General features: G+C 35.7%; 1 protein-coding gene across 1 annotated transcript; it reads right to left on the bottom strand.

Annotated features, from left to right (window-relative positions):
* Positions 1-2,990: 2,990 nt before the first annotated feature.
* On the bottom strand, positions 2,991-21,534 carry LOC148953995 (ubiquitin fusion degradation protein 1 homolog). The gene is made up of 6 exons (XM_089086066.1): positions 21,522-21,534; positions 16,038-16,192; positions 13,590-13,862; positions 11,537-11,571; positions 8,509-8,739; positions 2,991-3,190 (listed from the first exon to the last, which is right to left on the bottom strand). Exons 1-6 carry the CDS (start codon positions 21,532-21,534, stop codon positions 3,058-3,060), a joined length of 840 nt encoding a protein of 279 aa, XP_088942192.1. The 3' UTR covers positions 2,991-3,057.
* Between the last annotated feature and the right edge of the window lie 498 nt (positions 21,535-22,032).

Consider the following 22,032-nt stretch of genomic DNA (forward strand, 5'->3'; position numbering starts at 1 on the left):
GCAAAATCTCAGGGACGGTTAAAAGCATTAAGATAAAATTGCTCAGGAACGGCCAAGGGTATTAGTTAGAAAATTTCAGGGAATGTTAAGAGGGATGTTGAACTGAATTAAGACACGATGTACATCCGGATTGTCAAAATAGTGTACGTGGAATATCTAAAAAATGGCTAAGGTATTGAGCTAGAACTTTAAGGCAACGTTGAGGGAGATACTGAACTCAATCAAAAGACGTTATATGCATACGGTTTGTCATTATGACATCTTTCCCACACCACACTAAGCAAACGGCCAAGCAAATTCACAAATAAGAGAGTTTAAAGAGTCAATTATTATGAGAGCAGAGTGAAGCCTATGATATATATTTATTCTCTTGCACCATTTTCATTCATATTTAATTTCTTGGACATTCTCTCAGAAGGTTTCATTCGAGTATACTATGTAAAAATTGCTGTTGAATCAAAACATTAGAACAAGACCTGTCCCAAACCTTGATTTCAAGTTGAACCAAATTTATGCAATGCTTGTAATTGAATACCACCAAAGAAAAGACTCGGATCACCTTATCAACCGTATGATCACATTATGCAACATGAGAATTTAAATTGGAATCCGTATTTTACTTCTCAAGTCGAAAAACTGATAAACTGGAGAAATATTCATAATATTAGCCAATAATAAAAGCTTAGCGATCAAAAACGAACAAAATTAATTTAAAAAAAAAAACTTTTTGAAAAGAAATTTCTTCAAGGAAAAGTAAAGAGCCATATTTAAACTTAAGACGAGCAGAAATGAAGTGCAATAACAATTAAAAACTTAAAACGACCGGACATTACTACAAACACGAGTTTGGCCATTGCCCCCCCCCTCATAACCGCAAACCTTCTAAGTCAATTGTGACGTTTGCGCTTTACTGACAACCCAACACATTTAAAAAAAATATATAGCTATAATATTAAAACAAAAATTTGAATCTTGAATGGCTGAGATTTCCAGGAATTGATATCATTATATATTAACTTTCCGTTTATTTATACAAACAAGATACCCCCCCCCCCCAAAAGATATTTTTTAAAATCAAAAAAGAGGAACAAAAAAATTCGGGGGCACATGCTCCTCTTGCCCCTCAATTGAGCCACTGATACCTCCTCAATATTCTAGAACGGTGTTTGTTTCGTTTTTGTCGTTCTCTGAACCACCACAAATTATTCGAAATATCAAATTAAAAATACCCTCTAATCCAGAATAAAGATGTTATTAGTAAAACAGAAAAATACACATCAGAGACTTTTTGTCTAATCGGAATTTTTGTGCTATAGTAGTCAGTTGCTTTCAGGGTGCGAAAACGTTATGGGCGAATTGTAACCACCTTGGACCAATTATCAGGCGATTTGCCCCCACACCCACTCAGTCTAGGAAAGTGTTAGAGAGATATTTTGAGATCAATATTTTTGGGTACTATTAGCTGCATCACCTCTGTAAAATGTTATGGGAAAGCCAGAGATTAAGGTCTAAATAAATTTACTGTATTTGAAATAATTCAATCGTGGAGCGAAGATCCGGAGGCAGACGGCCGTGTGATAAGGAAAAGAGAGAAGAACAGGTACCGGACCTAGGAGATTCAACTTTGGCACGAGAAGGTGGCAACGACCCTATTATTAGAGTTGTATGCACATGTTAAAGAGGCGTGGGGAAAAAGATTTCTTGGGAGATGAGTTAGGTTATTTCGTAAGCATGAAAGGGGATTGATCAATACTTGGGAAAAAGGCACTGTATGGGTCAAGCCAGGCAGCGAAACAGTCCTCACTTTTGCCCCATATGTTGGGGTAACGGGAAAGCTTTTGCATTTTGAAGGCAAATGTAGAGAATTCGTAGATTTAAGGAAAGAGTTTTCTTGGGAAAACTTAATTGGGAAATATATATGTCAGATAAAAATATTGAAAATGCAGGGTCTTGGGGAAATTCCACAGATTGGAATATTCCTGAGACTAAGTTTAAATCTATGATGGACTGTATTTACTATGTTTTTGATATTAAATGCTAACACTTGATTTTTTTTTCCTTTGGCTCTTGTTGGCTTTTGTGTAAATAACTTATTATTATTATTTCATATTTTCCCTATTACGGAAGTTTGCTTCAAACCAAATAACTAATACCACAACACAAATAAAAGGGTGACAATACTTTTTGAGCCTTTCAGAGTCAACGCACTAGCGTAAACTTAGTAAAGAATGAAGTATATCCCATATATACCCCCCCCCCAGCCAGTTCATGTGGAATCGGTGGTCGTAGATACTTTGGAAGAAGCTGATTCAAGGGATTTTCCGACAAGTGTCCACCGCGGTAGAAGATCAAGGGTTTGCGCCTTTGTTTTTTTTTTAGGAGACAAGCCCGGGTGGGTCATTTTTAACGGAAAGTGTTCAAGAGCCATATTGTCCCTTGGAGCACATTGAGCGTCTGTGCAATTTTTCGTAAATACTTGCGGCAAGATTTCTGACTAAACATTTTTGAGAGAAAGATTTCCAGAGATAAGTTTTCTTTGGGGTCCCCACGGGGAAATTTTCTGGGGGTAATTTTTCCACGAGCGAGTTTTTCTTGGGGTAAAGTTTCATTGAGAACAAGTGTTACAGCGACAAGTCTTCCTTGGGCAACAAGTTATTTGGGAACAAGTTTTCCATGGCGAACCGGAGACAATTTTTCCATTAGTTGGCGTCAACAGTCAACATGTTGCTCAACTTTCGTATCTTTATTTCTTTTTATATCTGTTTCTATACATTGCACCAATATCATTTATGTTACAACTTGTTTGACCCCCCCCCCCCTCCCCCGAACTTCCACGAAAAAGTTTTACAATAAACTATAAAGGACACTTTGCTTCCAGTGATCAGATTTTTTAGTTGGTTCTTCACTATTTCTCGGGGTATGGCACTGCTTCATAAAATTTAGTCAATCTTCCGGTCAGAGCAGAGGTGGATTCAATAAAGCACAAAAAACTGAATATTTAGCGTTTATAATAGCAGACGGAATACAATAAAAATATCATAAAAATAGGACACGCTTTCATTTATTTCGAACCATCAGCGACGAACCAACAAGACCCAAGTCTTTGAGTGAACTGCTTTCATCTGTTACCTCTTTACTCGGAATTCCGCCAATCAAGGAAAAGGGTGTAACTTCTAAAGCTGGACACGCGCTGAAAAAAAGGAAAGAAAAAATGAAGGATATGACTAAAGTATATAGATGTATAAACTCTGCGACATAAAATACTATCGATGAGACCTCACGGACGGTCTTGTTAAAAAAAAACAGTATTTTTGAGATCATTCAATTAAGCAAATTTATTTTAATTTTTTATTTTTATAAAAACTCTCACATTATAGGTCACTTTACTAAATTAAAACTCTTATAAAAAGTAAAATGTCGGTTAGTAATATAAAATTACAGGATAATCCCACCTTAAAAATTTAAAGCTTTATTACCATATTAATGATATTTTAAACTGGACTCCCTCCTTAACCAGATTCTTCCTCCTTAACCCTTTTACCGCAGGCACATTTTTATTTTTTTCAGAAACCCAAGGGAAATTTCATAACATGGTCCCATGCATAATCCTACTCTGCATTCGTTACACGAATTTTTAGTCTCTTTTCTTTTTTTTCTTTTTTTTAACATCTTTGCCATTTTTTGAACAGCAAACTACACACCCTCTTCGACGCTCCTTTTTCAATGGATTTGGCTGAACATTGGTCATTCGATTATGTGATTGGTTTAGATTTATTCTGTATAGCTTAAGGGCGATAAGAAACGTATTGGACGAGGAATAAGCGTTTCCAGAGATACAAACGACAAAAAAGTATATGCGACATGGTAATAGCCTGACCCACAAATTTTTACAAGATATATATTCATCGTAATTCCCACTTAGATTAGAAATTAAAAAGTTCAGAAGTCCTAAATCACGCAGTTTCTCATTTGCACTACCAAGAGCATACCTGCCCTGCTTGGCATCCTGGCATCTCCAAAGAATTGCCTGACAGAATAGAAGTAGTCTAAAAAGATGCGTAAGAGCTATCTTTAATGACAGAGAGGTCCATTATAGCTTTCTCCTTTGCAGATCTAATCTGACTACCATCGACAAAAGGAGAACACAGTTTCTGTATGTTTCATCCATAATTATCCATAGCGCCTGGACAGATTTGATTTTCCCTCGTCATTTTCCCGCTCTTAGACTTAGACGTCCACTGTTCATCAACAAAAAGCCCCATTTTTACCACAACAAATTTTCCGCAGAAGATATAGAAGAACTTCCTCCCCTCCGATGTAACTGATATAGCCAATACGTAAATCTTCCCTCCTGCCCCCCCCCCTTTACCATCCATTCTGCAAACTTCATTTTACCAATTTGAACAATCTATTTGTTACTCTACATTTTACTAAGATCATTAATTTTTTATACTTATAACTTTATGCATGACATGTTTCGTTTTTAAGGTTGGTTTGTTGATGCTGTTATTGTTTTTTTTTTTTATGAGAATTCTCGGTCGATGAGAATTTTCATACAACACTTGATAGAGACTGGCCGAAACTAAAAGAATAGACTCGAAGAGGCAGCAGATGAAACCCTGGGAAAAGTGAAGCGAAAGCGGAGAAGATGGACTTTCGAGGAGTGTTTCCGCCTTGGAACAAAGATAACCTGACTACCACGCCATTCAGCTGAATCTCAGTATCTCCACGGACTATATCATCAGAATCTATCTGTTATAAACATTTCTGCCAAAATATTAAACTTGGTTCTTCTCAACCGTTTCAGCTTGGTCAAAAACAAGACCACGCACAAATAAGGCGGGGTTTCGACATGGTATGGATTGTTTCGACCAGCTCTTTAAGCTCCAGCACGTAGCGTGTTTGAGTAACGCATGGAACATATCAGATCCCTACAGCTATCTTGATCATTCTTATAACCGCTTTCGACTCGATCATTAGAGATGGCACAGGTGTTACGGTGAGGGAAAACAATGTTCCGGAGAAGCTGGTGCGCCTCAACAAGGATGGAGGAGAATTAATCTCCCTCATCTATATCAATTTTGGGGTGAGATAGGGAGGCATCTTCTTTTCCATACTGTTTGGTTTCGCTGTAGATTGGATAATGAAGTGTGCTTTTCATTTTACTAGACGCGTTAAAACAAGTCCTGATTTTTCCGTCAGCAACCTTGACTACGCAGATGATATTGCGCAGCTGGCGAGACGATGCACATGGATATGTGTGCACGAATAAATAAAGCACTCTTAGCTTAGTTTGGCAATATTTATTGGAAACAACATAGCACTCTCACAAAACATGCTTTGAACTACACAACCCTGATGCATTCGAAGAAAAAGCGAGAAGAGCAAGTAAGACCAGGTCCAATACATCCAAGACGGACGGGAAAGCGATTGGGGGTTTTCGACGCCACGGTTGGAGAAGAATTAAACAATAGTTGAAAATCACTGCACCACATAGTGGAGACTGAGAAGTATGGCACTGAACCATCCGCCAGATCACAGTATCAGTGACAGCTGAAGAGCTTGTGTCCTAAGCCAAGTCCAAGTAAGTAAACAGTCCATCTGTAAATAGTAAAAAATTACAAATATCACAAACAAATTCGACCTTTGTGTGAATATTCCTACGTCTTAAGTACGAAGATGCAAGCCATTATTATATAGCAAATGAAAAAAAGGTCCTAGGGGCATGGGCGTAGGCAGCATCTTGTGTAGAGGGGGGCAGCCACTTCTGCGATGGAGAGGGGATGGGTCTTACTAATACTTCCCGAGGTCCTTTGAATATAGGTCTTTAGAAACTAGTCATTCTATATTTCGCTAAAACGCGGCCTTTAGCATTTTCCATGTTCTACTTTTCCTGCAACAGCATAACATAAGAGACCCACTGTCCTACTTCCAATTTTCAGAAAACATAAACACCACAAAAGCGATTTGACACAAATCACATTATGGTTGGATAACAGCTTCTTCTAAGAATTCAATTCAAAAGTTTACAGTTGGGCAAAATTAAATATCAAAATTGGTACAAGGGAGACTGGCCCACGTTGGGAGACTATGGGGCTTCTGGTGGATTATAAAAGCTCTGACAGATGGCAGTGTATGTTTTTATAATGTCTGACCTTAATTAATACTTTTACCAAAAATATCAGATTGGATCAGGCTTTAAGGTGATTAACTCTGAAATTTTGTTCAATTTTGTCTGAAAGCCTACACCTAATCACGAATACTAGAAAACTCGCGTTGTAAACTCACATTGTATTCTCTTATTATTTTCCTGTTTTTGGCAGCTTCCGAGACGTGCCATCTTCACCAGTTTGCTGTTAGTATTTTTTCATCCTGCGGGATAGCGAACTCCCATTTTCGGCCACAATACCTGGGGTAAATTCCGCATGCCGTACCAAGCTGTCCAAAAGTGGGCTATGCTTGTAAAAGCTGTGTAAACAGCATATTTAAAGGTTGAAGACAAGCTTAAAACCCGAAACTGTGTTAATTCTGTCGTTGTTTAATCCTCTCAGAACAGTAGGTGAAATTAAGTTCCATTTTTTCCTGTTAAATTTCATTCAAGAAAAAATGATTAAAAGTAAAATAGAAGAGAAAAGAAAGAAAGGTGGCTGTGATCCAGAAGAAAATAAAACAGCAATTTTTTCTGTCTTATTCTACAAGAAGTCAGTTGGATTCTATAGAAGTGCCATGGCTGTCCCAAGAGGAACGCTGCAAGACTACATAAAAAAAAGTTGAGAAGCTGAATATCTTTCTAAAAAGTCTGGAGCTAAATTTCCTTACACCCTGTTACAACACATGATAAATATTTACAGAGGAACAAGAAAAAGGACTAAAAACTTACTTGAAAACGATAGCTGATATGCTTTCGACTGTATTCCCATAGAAGCGTGTAAATTTGCATACACTTATGCAATTATTAAGAGTATAGAAGTACCGGATAACGGAACTGCAAAGGCAGTGGAGACAGTGGAGGAATTACAGGTAAAGATTGGTACCGTGGTTTTATGGATTGCCTTAAAACTCTATCAGTAAAAGCGCCAGAAAGTACAAGCCTATGACTGACAACTGCTTTAAACCGTCACAGTGTAGGAGCTTTCTTTAACCATCTGGAGCGAGGCCTATATAAACACATGTTCAGACCAAAAGACATTTGAAACAAGACATTTGAAAAAGTAGCAACTGAAGAACTTAAGGTCCACTTTTGGAAGGAAACTGGAGCAAGAGACTTTGCGCTAACTGAAGAGATGGATATTGTCTTAAATGCAGAAGTTGAAACAAAACTGCCACCACTGACAGGCAGAACACCAAGATTAGCGGAGCGGCTTACTTTTGGTGTTGATCAGTCAATATGTAATTAGAAATTAATACTCTTTAGTTTTTTTTTAAACCTTAATGAAATTCATTTTGTAATTTTTTATGCTGACCATATTCTTTCTTAATTTTATAGCCGAAAAACAAGCTTTAATGTTCCCCTGGTCACTTTTCTTTTTCTTTTGTCCGTTGGCCGAACATAAGCCAGGTACAGCCGAACCAGTGCTGGGGTGGCCCAGGTTTGGCACTCTTGACCACTTGGATAGAGGGGCATCCAGGTGGAAAAATGCATGAGTATTTCTAATTGTCTTTTTCAAGGATGGTATTGAATGAGTTACTTTTGCTTTGGCATGCTCAGCAATTTCTTATCGCTTGAATCAACTCATAGAGAATTAAACAAGTCAAAATCAGCCGATCGTGGGCCAGTCTCCTATCTATATATCGGACCGAAAATCAATATTGAAGATCGAAACGTAAATGTTGATATCGCAAACGATGTTTGGAAATTTCTGTTTGTTTCCAGCTTTTTTAACCATCTACCAGATAACATCCAACAAAAAATTCCAGCATACGAAAATTTCTTGTTAATGTCTAGCGTAAATTTGAAGTTCAAGGGGGGGGGGCCGCTGCCCTCCCCTTCCAAACGACTATGCCTAGGGGAGGTTCATGAGGAGCTCCAAAATCGAACCTATGAGCATTGGCAACAAAATCCCGAAACTCAAGATAAGAAGAACATGGAGGAAGTTTTTTGATTTTTTGATTAAAAAAAAAAAAAAAACTAAATTTGATAGTCGCAACGCTTTTAGTATTTCCACAAACACAAGGGACACATTTTTATAGTCTTTTATAGCCCCTTTCTCATGGTTCAAAAAAAAATTGCATACATTTTCAATTTGCTAGCATGATTAGTCCAGGTTTGTCCTTTCAGCGTAGATATGCCCAATTGATTTTAAATACACATAGATACACTTTGGCAATAGGTTTGCAATAAAATATTAGAATCTCTATCCCAAATATAGTGGTTAAAGTACTTAATACTTAGATTATCTAGTTCTTATGTACAAATAAGAGGGTATTATTTTCAAAAAATACCAGCAGTAACTACTTAGTTAATATATAGTATCAGGCTTAATATAATTACAGACAAAAGGTATATACATTTGAATATAGCGTCGAACATCGGCAATAGTGTGACCCTGATTGAACTTGCCAACCAACCGACTTCCATCTCCAAATCGAATCTGAATATTTGTCACCGGTTGACTGCTGTCAACATTTAGACTTGCTGCTGCCTTTGCCTCACAAGCTTTGAGATCATCTACAGGAGGTGGAAATGCTGTTGCTCCCCCCGCTGAGGTTCCTCCCTCACCAGAAAACACGGGTGCCGGGCTAAAAGAAAAAAAAAGTTTTATAATGCAGCCAATTACCAAAGGTCGAGGGAAGGGGTATATGAATTTCTGAAGATTCATTTACTAAAATATTTCACTCATACTAAGATTTAGACCGTTCTAAATCTAAGCAAATTATGCTAGTGATCAGACTAAATTCTAATTTAATTGCGGAAAATCCACAAAATCTATAATTTTCTATAGTAATTTTAAAGATGCAAGACATTCACAATTTTAAAAAGGATAATCTGATTAGCCACTTTGAGTTTAGTTAAAAACTGAAATTTAGTTTTACTGGTACAAAATAAAATATTTTTCTGTGTTCCCACCTTTTACTCCCACCATTTACCCGTGCCATTTAAAACATTTTTGCCTCTCAATTACTCGGACTATCTGTCTTGACTTTTTTCCTACAATTAACCATGTCTTGATGGCTACTGTTCACCTGTTGCACATTTTACGGATTAAAGCTTCCATGTTTATTGTAATCAGCAAACGTTTTAAGTTGGGAAACGGTATATTGTGAAAAAGTACGAATTTTTTTTTTAAGTAATCAAAAGGTCTTTTTTTGTCCTTTATCCTATTCCCTCCATTTCAGCCTGATCATTTTCTTTACATAAGGCTACTTTTCATCAAAGAAGATCATTTTAGCTCAAGAAAAATAAAAGAGGCGAAATGTGAATTTAGAGTGGACTTCATCCATATGCCTCTTTTATTTTTCTCTCCAAAATATTCCCCACACCTAGATAGACCTGGACCTAGAAATCAGTATGACCGGTTCCAAGATACCGGTATTCTTTTTGACGAGAATCTCTCCAGCATATTAGTCTAATCTAAATGAAGATATCGGGGAATCCTGAAATTTTTAGGAAGCTCCAACAAGTTTTCCTTTGGGTCGATTTTGAAAACTCTGCTTTATTATTTAGTTTTAGCCTTACACATCTTATTTCCCTACTATATGGATGTGAACCTTCTCATTCTTTCTGATAGTGTTGTCTAAAGTATATAGAAAAGCAAAGAATCTTATTCTTGAAATAAATATTTTTGTTAAAATATCGGCACTTGTTTTAAAGTCCCCTTAATGAATTGAATTTATTTATAACCAGTTAAAAATACAATACCGAACAGAGTATAAAAAAAGAAGAAAAGCAAAAGAAAAAGATGGAAAATAACAAATAAAACACATTAAAATTCATAGAATAATCGTACAAGCACAGTAATAAACCAAACAATCACACAGTATACATAACAAGCAAGCAAGCAAAAAAAGATATCAGGATATCTACAAGAAGAGATTGTTCAGTTTCAACCGATCTTAATCAGAACAACAGCTAATTTCCTACTTTTATTTTTGAAGATCCAGGTTCAATATGACCATTGTTTGAGGAAGAAGACAGATTCTTCTGTGTTCCCATCATCAGAGATATCTATATAATCAAGATGGATCATCTGATGGATCATTATGGTATAAAAATTTTTATTCATCATTTTACTTTCAATAAAAATGAAGGTTTGTAGGAATTTGAGCATTCTACGATACAGAAATACAACTGTGAGCCAACTTTTTACTTCCCAAACTTGAAAAAGTTCTCATTCGATTGGAAATTGAGGGGGCTAGTGCCCTTTTTAATAGTCAAAAATGATTGGAGAGCAACTTACCCCCCTCTTACGCCTACCATCTCCTTTAACACAATCAATCAAAATTTCGCGATAAGCATTTTTTCGACACTGTTGAGAGTTAAAGAAATTAGGTCTTTAAAGAAAGTAAAAGGTAGAGATCCAACGTACATTTTTTGTAGTTAAAATCTGTGGGCAATAATCGTGTTTCTTTTAACCTATTTAAGGGAAGAGGAAAGAGTGGGAGGGGAATACTTAATTATTTTCAGAAACTTTTCTTCCAGAAGAGGACGTCAGACCCTGATACTATATGATGGGAAGTAAGAGGTAGACACACAATCCTGTTTGAATATGGTCTGCACATCTGCACCTGAACTGACTTACGAGGTAGGAGGAAGGGCCCGGTTAGGGCTTCAGAATGTCATTTCATCTACCTGCTTACTATGTAAATTTGTTTAGCAATATCTTAGCAACGGATACGGTTAGGGTGTCGCGTATCAATGTTAGATCTGTATGGAAAAGGCTGCATTTTTCTCACCTGTTTGTATCAGAAGGGCTATATCAAATCCTGATTTAGTTTCAAGGGAATAGCAGCTAAGGAAATTGCTGCGCCTTTAAAGGAGTTGGTCTTCATTCAATGAGTGGATCGAGTTCCGCCTGAACGGGACGTCAAATCACAACCAAACATGATGGGAAGTAATAGGCAGGTTCATAGTTTTATTTCTTTTTAGTTTGCACCTGACCCGACCAATGAGGGAGGGGTAAGGGCCTGGTTAAGGCATCAAAATTTTATTTCATCTTCCTTCCATCATCTTCCTGCTTCCAAGGTAAAGCAATCGCAATTTATTCAACAAAACCTTAGCACAGCTAAAAATATGTTTTCGGATATATAGAATATATTTCGGACTTGATCGGACATATAGAAAGGACTAAATTCTTGCCACTTGATCGCATTAGAAGGGCTACCCACATTGTGATTTAATCTTCAGGAAATTGTAACTATGAATACTCATGTGCCTTGAAAGGGGCTGATTTAAATCGAACAAACATTGTCGCTAGTGTCACTCAACAAGTATATCCTATAAGTCACAGTTAATACAGCACTCGACGGCACCTTGGCACCAAAAGTCAATTAATCAATATTAAACAAGAATTCAAGTCTCCTCTCCGGTAACTCTTACCTCCTTATGAAAACGCCTGGAGGTGCAAACTCGACCTAGAATAAAAACTTAAATAAATAAAACAAAGGCGGGTACATAACAGCCTTATTTTCTACAAAACTAAAACAGAACGATGCTACTATTGTGACCCTTAAATTATAGCTCTTAAATTCTTCAAACGATGTTCTTTGCTGAAAAGAGCCGCAAGCAAAATAAATAGTTACATAAAATATATAAAGTTGCATAAGTACTCATACCACACTGCAGTCCAGAGACTATTAGGCCCCCAACTATTATGCTCATAAACTGGAATTCCAATTTTGCTTCAATATTGGGCGTAATGTAACTCACATGCCAAGCGGTAAAATTTTCAGGATCTGATCTATTTTGAAGAAAAAATGATAGTACGACCTGTTGAACACGTTCTTCTTCTGTAAAGAGTTAAATGTGTTTCTCATTCAGGCCTATTCAGCCACTTCCTTTTGACTCTTTATTTGAGATGATTTGGACAATTAAGGGTGGTTGCTGGTTATTTGTCTTGAGATGGATCAGTATTGATTATATATCAAACAGTAGCTCTTTTGATTCCAAAAAACTGAATGATCAAGGTACGTCTTTCGAGTTAAATAAACTATGTGTAGGCTAGGTCAGCCAGGCTATTTACTGATTGTAGAATTGTGTGGTAATTGAAGCACTTCAACAGTTTACTTTGAAGGATTAGCTAAGCAGGCGTCAGCATATTAAATTCGAAGAGGCAATAATTAATTGTTTAATTTCTTATATTGCAGCGTCTAAAAACTGGGGAAAATGGGCTTAGAACAGTAAAACTCGGGGATTGATAGGAAAAATCCTGCATGAACACATTTACACTCACTTCTTCTCCTTCTTTATAGATATGTTTCACTGCATCTAGTGCTCCCCCCCCCAAAAAAAAAATCTTTTTAGTGTTCTATGAGATTCTTGTTGCAATATGTACAAAACAATGCACGACAATGCTAAACAATGTTGGGCTTCGATGCCGAGAGTAGCACATAACTGAATTACATTATCACCAAGCATAAACACAGAAAACACAAGCATAAGCGCATTCACCTTTCGAGTAGGATAAGTGAGTTCCATTCATGACATTAGTAAACAGGTGAACCAAATGACACTCATAAGATATTATAAAAAATTTATATGTTAAAAATCATCTGATTTAACAAGGTGAAAGTATGGAGACCTCCATCCATATGCATCTGAACTGATTCTAAATTTAGTGTAAATAGTCGAGGAATAGAGTTCACCTTACGCTTTTTTAACTTGACAGACTCCTAATAAGCCATTTCTACGCCACTGCCTTTCTAAGCCTTATTGCGTTGAAAGTCAAAAAACACAAACCTTACATCCTATAGATGCACTTAGTTCGCCTAATGCACTTATGTACTTACTGTAAGAAAAAAACAAAAAACATAAAATATAAACAAAAAATTGAAAGGGGGAGGTTTCAACTCCTACAAAAACATCTTCTGGTCTTCCCTTTTAAAGAGGAAGTAGGTGCAAGCGAGTCGAACTCTAGTGTACCTACGATAAATATTAAACTTTGATATTATGACAATACAGTCGTATTCTTTGCTTCCATTTTTTTCACTAAAAAATTAGACAAGATTAAAAGTTTTATGAAACATGAAAAATAAAATAAATTCAAACTGAGAATTGAAAAATTCCAAGTACATAAGTACATTTCCATGCTTCAAAGACATATGTCCATTACCAGTGGATAATTTTGGAAAAAGATGATAAAGATTGACTTAAACATCCTTGTTTTTTTTTTTTTTTTTTTTTTTTTTTTTTTTTTTTTAGGGAAACAGTTTTCATTCTATGCATTCATACTGATACACAATCTCTGATGTGATGAGTTTTTCACGGAGACTCAGTTTACAATGTGAAGATTAAAAGAACAAAAGAAAAATTTAATCTGAATGGGTAAGAGACGATCGTAAGAAAAGACGTAAATAGTAACTAGTTGAAAAAAGAGGAAACTTGTAAGGAAAGGAAAAGAAAACAGAGAATATGAACAAACGAAAATTCTTACATTCATGTCACACTCAATGATTGAAACAGCATCTTCTGGCTTCAACTCCAATACAAGCAGCTCATAACTTTTATTATTGTACATAATGGCTATAATGTCACCTTTAGTCAGGCAGGCAAAATTACGCAGCGTATTTTCCAGGACTGCCTTTGGATTTGTTATATCCAAGAAGTCCACACTTTGAGGTTGGAATTTTGCGTACGTGGCTACGGGTAAAGTGACTGATTCTATTTGAATAAGGTCCCTTTGGTTCAATTGAAGATTCTCCATCATCTGAAATAAAATATATATGAAATACTGAATAAATATTATAAAATATACAATACAGAGACAAAGCAAAACAGTCACAGGATGTTGATGAGGAAAATGCTTAAATGGGTTATGAGAGGATGGATTCCTACATATAGATAAATGAGGTAGTTTAAGCTTACCTCTTATTGGCATGCTCACCAGCATTGTCATATTAGAGTGCTCCCTATGAACAGAACCACTAAAGGACCATTCACAATGAGGTTTTACTAACACAAAAATTCAGGTAACGTTAATTGAAGCCAATTAGAATTTTGTATAACATTTCTCAACCAATCAGAAAATTCCATGAAAATCTCATTGGGTCAAATTAGCACAAGCCAAATTTCGATATTAGTAAAATTTCATTGAAATCAGCCTTAAGTTCTCCTAAGACATAGTAGGTTCTCAGTTGTTTTCTTTGGAGGGGGAGGAGCGAGGGGAGCTGGGGCTCATGGATGACATCTACTTTAGAGAAATTAAAAGTTTGATGACAACTCTGAATGCATAAAATCTGCGGTACGTGCACTTATTCAAGGTATATACTTCTCGAATTATATTAAACTTTAAGCCAAAACGTCTTTATTTAAAGTTAAAACCATGGATTCCTTTGGATCTTTGATTTTAGTTGACAAGTGGACTTCGAGCGTTTTGTCCTTCGTGTTCGCTTAACTCTTGAACCCTAGTTGACTTTCCGAATCTCCTGTCACTGAGTGGAGTTGGCGTGTATTAAATTACAAATTTTGGGAATTCCGCTTAAAGATTTTAAATGTTTGACAAAAATCGTCTCAGGTATTTAAAAAGTAAATAATGAAAATTCCTCTGAAAATATTGCTTGATGTTGACAATCTGACAATTGCCTTGCTAACAAAGAAGCAAAATTTGAACATTCAATCCTTGTCAAAACTACGGTTAACCTGAGCGTAGTCAAGTCAAGCATAGTAAACTACCATAGTTAAGACTATGGTGGCTGAGTCTGGGTAACTTACGGTTAAACAAATTACCAAGTAACCTCTGAATTTCATATACTTGGCAAGGCGGAAAAACGCCCGGTCCTTCCAGAAGAACAAGAATAGAGCGCTGTCATAGTTTGACTCAGAACGCATTCCATGTTTTATATTTATAAGAAAATTTCAAATACTATAGTAAAACTCTCTTACACTTAACGAGATGATGCATATTATTTAAATATTACAGATAAAATATTATTTAAAGAATACTTCACGAAATATTTTACCAAATACCAAGTATCTATAAGAAAATACCACCGCTAACAGCATGCATGGGCCAGAAATGAGCTATCAGTCTGTCTACATGGTTGAAGTCAATACAAGATGGTTGTATGCTGGTACCTCATTTCGTCATAGTTAAATTAATACTATTATTCGTTATTATTTTCATTGTGTTTAAAAAATTACCTTTTTTAGTTCAATCGTAAATCAAAGAAAGGGGTCTACGCTATATAACATGATGGGTTTTGTCTGGGAAGCTTAAAAACCGGTGCTCTTGTTGCATAACCAGTGGTTTTTTTTTTAGTTGTTCCTGATGTGACTTCAAAACTGTGTTCTGTGTTTATATATATATATATATATATATATATATATATATATATATATATATATATATATATATATATATATATATATATATATATATATATATATATATATATATATATATATATATATATATATATATATATATATATATATATATATATCATCTCTGTGATACTACACGAAGGAGTCTCGACGTTCAGTGATTCTCTTCTTATTATATACATCATAAAGTCATACATGTCACAAGATTGTCTATTAACCATTTGTTTTATATTGACTGCATATATATCCAGGGATTCAATAAAAGGATTTTTCAAATCAACAAATAACATATTTTTAATCAAAGATCAAAAAAGCTACTAGAACAAAGTGGCTCATAAAGTTTAAAATAATCTAGAGCTCATAAATAAATGGCTGAAGAATGGTTAATGTTAATCAATAAGTAAATTGATAAGTTATTGGTGAGTTCAGTTCAATCAATCTTTGATCGAACTAAATTTTGAGTTCCTTTTTGAAACAAATTCCAACGTAAATGCACAGCTTGTCTTTATAATTAAGATGAAAAACACTAACTAAATATAAGATAGACAAAATTCTTTACCCAATATGGAATGTGAACACTCCCCTCTTGGGCGACAAACTCCAAAACACCACAATGAGTCATTCTTCCTTGTCTTTCATTGGTGAGCTTAAACATCATAGGAGAACTTATATAAAGACGAGTTAAAAGATCAAGGGCACAGGGCGGCATTAAAACTAGAAAAGAAAAAATGTGCGTAGAGTATTATGTACCTGCTACCAGAGGCTACTATTGCACTGACACTATCTTATTGGCATTTATAGGAGTCAGTTATCTATAAATTACGGGCATATTGGAGAAAAAATCTGGTTTGATCCCGGAGGAATTGCGAAATAATTTTTTTTTGCGTCAAAATGTTCATAAAAATCGGCTTAATTACAGAAAAAAAGTTCAATCAAATCCCCCAAGCACAAGTGTTCCAAATTTGCCCTTGAAGGGGGTAAAGGAGGTTAGGGGAAAATCGATTTTTGTGTTTATAAATATAATGAAGTTTAGATAGTCGTTTCCTTTCGAGTATGACGAGTCCAAATCCGAAGTCAGATTTCCGTACACCAGTCCAGTGTCAATTTTCATCATCATGGAAGGGGGGGGGGGAATAAAGTGCACAGATCAGTATTTGGCGGATTCCTGCGGCTAAAGGATCATTTTTTATCAAATAAAGTACTTTATTGCCAAATATGAGGTCAAAAAGCAGTTTTCTTTACTATTCTTTGATTTCCACCTCTAAGGGGCCTGTAATATAAGGGGTTGCTAAGCATAGCATCTTGAAAACCATTTCTTTAATCAAGATCAAAACTTAATGTGGTAAAGCTTTCTAATTTAGTTCATTATGAATTTAGTAAAAATATATTAAGACGCAAACACAAAGTTTAGAAATACCACTTTTTATTAAGATAAGGAATATATCTTGCCAAGTTTCTGCTTAACGGGAAATTGAGAAATTACCACTTCCTAGCTATTGCGTCGGTTGGTTAAATAGGAAGGTGTGGTTGATAAAAATGTATAAAAGATACACTTTATGGGAAGGGGCAGATTTAGACTGAAACTAACTTTTTGCCGGACTAACCTCTTGTCCGTGGATTTAGAAATACCATAGAATATTATCAAATCATTGTAAGTGTCTAAATGTCATATTATTATATATTATTATATTTTACCAAGACTTGTGGTCTACTTGGGACAGCCAGTCCCAGTAGACAATATATATCTGTTATTATTATATGTTAACTGAATAAAAGTATTTTGTTATGGACAACCTCTATACGATCTACCTTTAGCCCCTCGAACATACCCATCTGGTACGCCTCATTAGTCCGGTCATAGCCTAAGGCGCGCTACAAAAGTTTAATTACCTTAGGGCCAGAGTTTACCTCCCCTATAAAGTGAGAAATAAAGGCATTTACGATAACATCACCCTAAATAACATAAAATAGACTTTACAACAACTGGTAGCCATTGGAAAAACTGGGTCAAAAGGACTAGATAAAAATAGTAGATTGAAATAAAATGGCTTTACCAGAGGAAAAAAATGACTTCCCTATCAACAGTACTTGAAATTGCAAAAAATTATGCTAGAATACGCGGGAAATTAAGACGTAGATGAGTTTATCGAAAAATTAAAAATTTTCGACGAACTAACTGAATCGTTTCAGGATAAGGTCAAAGAGCAATGCGTTGCAGCCATATTAAAGGGAAGCGCCCTTAAACATTTTGAGGCAATTAATGAAAAAGAGCCCAAGGACATGAATAATCTAATTGAATCTTTTAAAACAAGATTTATTGAGACAAGCATCTCCAAGAGGCTAAGAACAGAGGTAGTCACATTCAATACCTCAACTAGTATCAGGGACTATGCAGACAAAATTTGTAGATCTGTGTGCTTACAATTAGGGAAAGGCGGAAATGACGAGACAGTATAGAAAGTACAACTACATACCTTTACCCAAGGGTTACCAAAAAAGTTATTAAGACTAATATTATCACGGAAACCTGATAATTTAGAGCAGGCTATAATACTAGTCGAAACAGAAGTAAAAACTGACGAAACTATGAAAAAGTTTGGTCAGACGTCTATAAAGAACACAGGAACACAAGAAAGTATAAAATTTAAAAGGGGACAGAAGCAGGTGAGCTTCGAAGAGCCAAATCATAAACCAATAAGATGTGATGAAGACCAAGACTCACCGTCTAAGAAAATAACCGACAAATTCCACGACCTTGAGATTAGCAGCTAACAACTATGGACAATATGGGCACCCTCCCCCACCAAAGACAGATAGTTGGGGAACCAACAATGACAGATCAAAAAAATTTAGAAGTAATCAGGAAATAAACAATCAATTTAAGAGAAAATTTTATTGCAATTATTGTATCAAACCAAACTAATATGCAGCAGATTGCTGGCATAAAATACGCAAAGAAGGCCAGACGTACAAGAAAAGCCACCAGTTCAGAACGCAGGGGAGCAGAAATTTAGGAAGGCAGGGAACAAATAATACTTGGCAAACACCTAATAATATTCCTGAATTTAGGCCTAAGAGGCAAACAGTTAACAATACCCAGGGTCAAAGTGGCAACGCTGAAGAAAACTGGGATAACCCCAGAAACTTTTGGCCAAACAGTGGGCATTTCAACGGAGAAACCACCCTGTAAGGGTCGACAGAGCTGTTTCCTTACAAAGACACCTATATAGATTACAATGTTGTGATACAAATGCAAATAACAACAGTCTACCGATTCTGCGTTGTTTTAAAATTGAGTTTTTTCAAAACTTACCATGTTTACTAGATACAGGCGCATCTAAATCATTAATTCGAGAGGAAGCTTTTAAGAGGTTTCCTCCTAGTGTCAAAAATCGCGTAAGCAGATGCCAGAATACCCTCACATCAGTGACAGGGCACAGGCTGATAATTTTGGGAGAATGTCCATTGAAATTTAGCACAGGGGATACACAAATAACAGTAACAGTAATAATATGCAAGCAGCTACCATTTCCTTGTATTCTAGGAGTAGATGCCATCAGAAAATATGGGATCGTATGGAAACCCATATCTGACACCATAACCATAAACCAGAAAAAAGAAAATAATAGGCAAATTTGCGTAACAACAGATAACGAAAGTGACGATTCGAATTGTAACCTAAAAATAGGCAGAAAAATCACAATAGAAGGGGGAATAACAGCTCAAGTTCTAGCGACGTTAAATAAAAAAGAAGGAAAGCTTAAAACCATGAATGCCATGATAGGAGGATACACCATAAAAGAATACCCCATGATTTTCGTGGAAAATCAAGTTATAAAAATTGAAAATGGTATAACATACTTGAAACTATCAAATGTAAGTAATAATAAAGTAAAACTGAACCAGATAGAACTTGGATCAGTGGAAAAGATTTCAAATTCAGAAATAAAATCTCTAAACAGTCCAGAATTAAGCATAAACTTCACTAGCCACGAAAATTTATCCTTATCAAAACCGCAACCACAAGAAAAGTATGGAATGTCGAAAACGGATTTTTTGCAACAATTTTATTTAAAAAATTTACCGGGAAACGTAAAAACTAGGGTGGAAAATATTCTTTGGGACTTCAAATGGACTTTTGCAAGACACAAAGCGGATTAACGATTAACTCACTTAATCACGCACAAGATATCAACAGAGGGCCCTCCAATCAAAAATCACCGTATAAAACACCTTATCATTTAAAACCATGGCTAGAAAGCCAAATAAGGGAAATGGAAGATCAGGGAATAATTAAAGAAATTGTTAGCGATTGGTGTTTTCCACTAGTAATATTCAGGAAAAAAGATAACACCTGGAGATTATGTATAGATTTTAGAGCACTAAATTCCGTCACGGTTAGAGACGTGATGAAGTTACCAAGATTTGATATGATTTGAAATTCGCTAGGAGGTAAAAAATATTACACTAGTTTTGACTTAATAGCGGGGTATTGTAAAATCGCTTTAGATGCAGAAACAAAGCATAAAGCTACAGTAATTTTAGACGATGGAAGAATGTTCACATTTGAACGTATGTCGTTTGGCTGATCATTTAGTCCAAATTGTTTTAGTCGACTAATAAATTTGGTGTTAAAAGATAACAAACCAGGAAGAAAAAAGATACCTTGCATTATCTAGATGAAGTAAGTCTGTTTACAGGAAAACCCATCGTACTACCTTGCCCAACTTAGAAATATACTGGGAAGCTTGTAAAAAGCATACTTAATATAGAAACAATAGAAGTTAGAAATAAAAGTGCCAAAACAAGTTTCCCTTGGATATCTGATAAACCAAGGGACTATTTCACCAAATCCATAAAAATTTAGTCATAGAAAATTTACAGCCTCCTAAAGATAAAAAAAGTTGCAGATCAGCTTGTGGTTTCTTAAGCAATTTCAGACGATATATTGAAAATTATGCCACAATAGCGCAACCTTTGACAAATCTTTTGGAAAAATCAGGTAAATTCGAAGGTCCAGAGGACACAAAAAAAGCGCTAAATGACATAAAAAGACAAGTAGGACAGGCACCAATACTTAAACTACCAGATTTGTCACAAGACTTCTGTTTGCAAACAGATGCTTCGGGGTACGGTATAGGAGCCATATTATTTAACATAAATTCTGAAGGAGTAGAATCAATAGTCCAATACGCCAGCAGGTCACTGTCGGAGGCAGAAAGAAAATATTCAACAGTTGAGAGGGAGTGTTTGGCAGTTGTAGTTTTTACAGAATATTTTTGAAAATTTTTACTTGGAAAAAAATTCATTTTACGCGTAGACCAAAAATCCTTAATATGGCTACATACGATGCAAAATACTTCAGCCCGGCTGACACGGTGGATACTACGTCTGCAAGCATATTCATACACCCCAATATATAAAGGGCCGTACTAACATTTTACCAGACTATTTGTCACGAAATCCAGATACGGAAGGAAATTTGATAACAACCATCCAGAACGAACTGGAAGGGCTAGGCAAGCTATCTAATGAAAATATTTCGAATCATCAAGATAAAGATGATTTTTGTTTAGCAATGAAATCCTTTTTATCAAAAGGAACGGATCTGTCAGAGCACTTTAAACATTTTTTAAAGGACTTAGATAATTTTAATCTTGACGAACGTAAAAATCTTTTGGTAAGATATAATAGACGATCGCAAAAATATAGAAAAATGACTTAATTATTCCAGTAATTCCAAAATCACTGGAAGGAGAAATTTTACAGATGGCACATGCAACGATTGACTGTCACATTGGAGAAGCAAAACTATGGGGAGGCTGAAAGAAGATTTTTATTTTCCAAAAATTTACTCAAAAGTAAAAGCTTTCATACAAAGCTGCCAAGAGTGTGGAAAACAAGAGTCGCCACCAAAGACCCCTAGGGCCGGATTAGGTCTCTACCCCACCCCTTCAGGGGTAGGAGAATTAATGTCAATAGACATTTGGGGAACAGGAGGAAGTTTACCAGTTTCAGGGAAAGAAAACAGGTGCGTACAAACCGTAGTCGATCATTTTAACTCATACTTATACGCTTTTCCAATTAAAGACGAAAAGACAAAAACCATTGCGAAAGTTTCGGTCAATCGCCTAGTTTTGGAACACGGAATTTTTCCTAGAGTTTTACTGAGCGACAATGGGCCATGTTTTAGAGCCAAATTATTAGACGAAATTACAGAGTATCTGGATGTGAGACGATGGTTTACATCGTCTTATGTGGCCGCAGCTAATGGAAAGGTTGAACGTAAACATAGGGAATTACATTACATGCTGGGAATACATGCAAGAGAGGAAAATGAAAATTGGGATGAACATTTACCATTTGTAGTCTTTGCAATAAATACAGCTTTTTAACGTTCCTTAAAAGAAACGCCATTTTTTTGCAACATATAAGAGATCCCAGAATTTGTTTAGATGAAATACAAAATGATAGAATATATTACAACCTAGACCAATATAAGCATGAAATGGTGATGCGAATGAAAAAAGCTATGGAACAAGTTAAAGACAATC

Source organism: Artemia sp. Qi Xiang Cuo, chromosome 3, assembly GCF_049724085.1.
Source record: "Artemia sp. Qi Xiang Cuo chromosome 3, ASM4972408v1, whole genome shotgun sequence".
In the NCBI taxonomy this organism is placed as follows: domain Eukaryota; kingdom Metazoa; phylum Arthropoda; class Branchiopoda; order Anostraca; family Artemiidae; genus Artemia; species Artemia sp. Qi Xiang Cuo.

Excerpts from the sequence above, each read along its gene's own strand:
- LOC148953995 (XM_089086066.1), bottom strand. Across the intron at positions 11,572-13,589 it reads TCATTGAGTGTGACATGAAT|GTCGAGTTTGCACCTCCAGG; the intron begins GTAAGAATTTTC and ends TTTTTATTCTAG. Across the intron at positions 8,740-11,536 it reads CCAGGCGTTTTCATAAGGAG|CCCGGCACCCGTGTTTTCTG; the intron begins GTAAGAGTTACC and ends TTTTTCTTTTAG.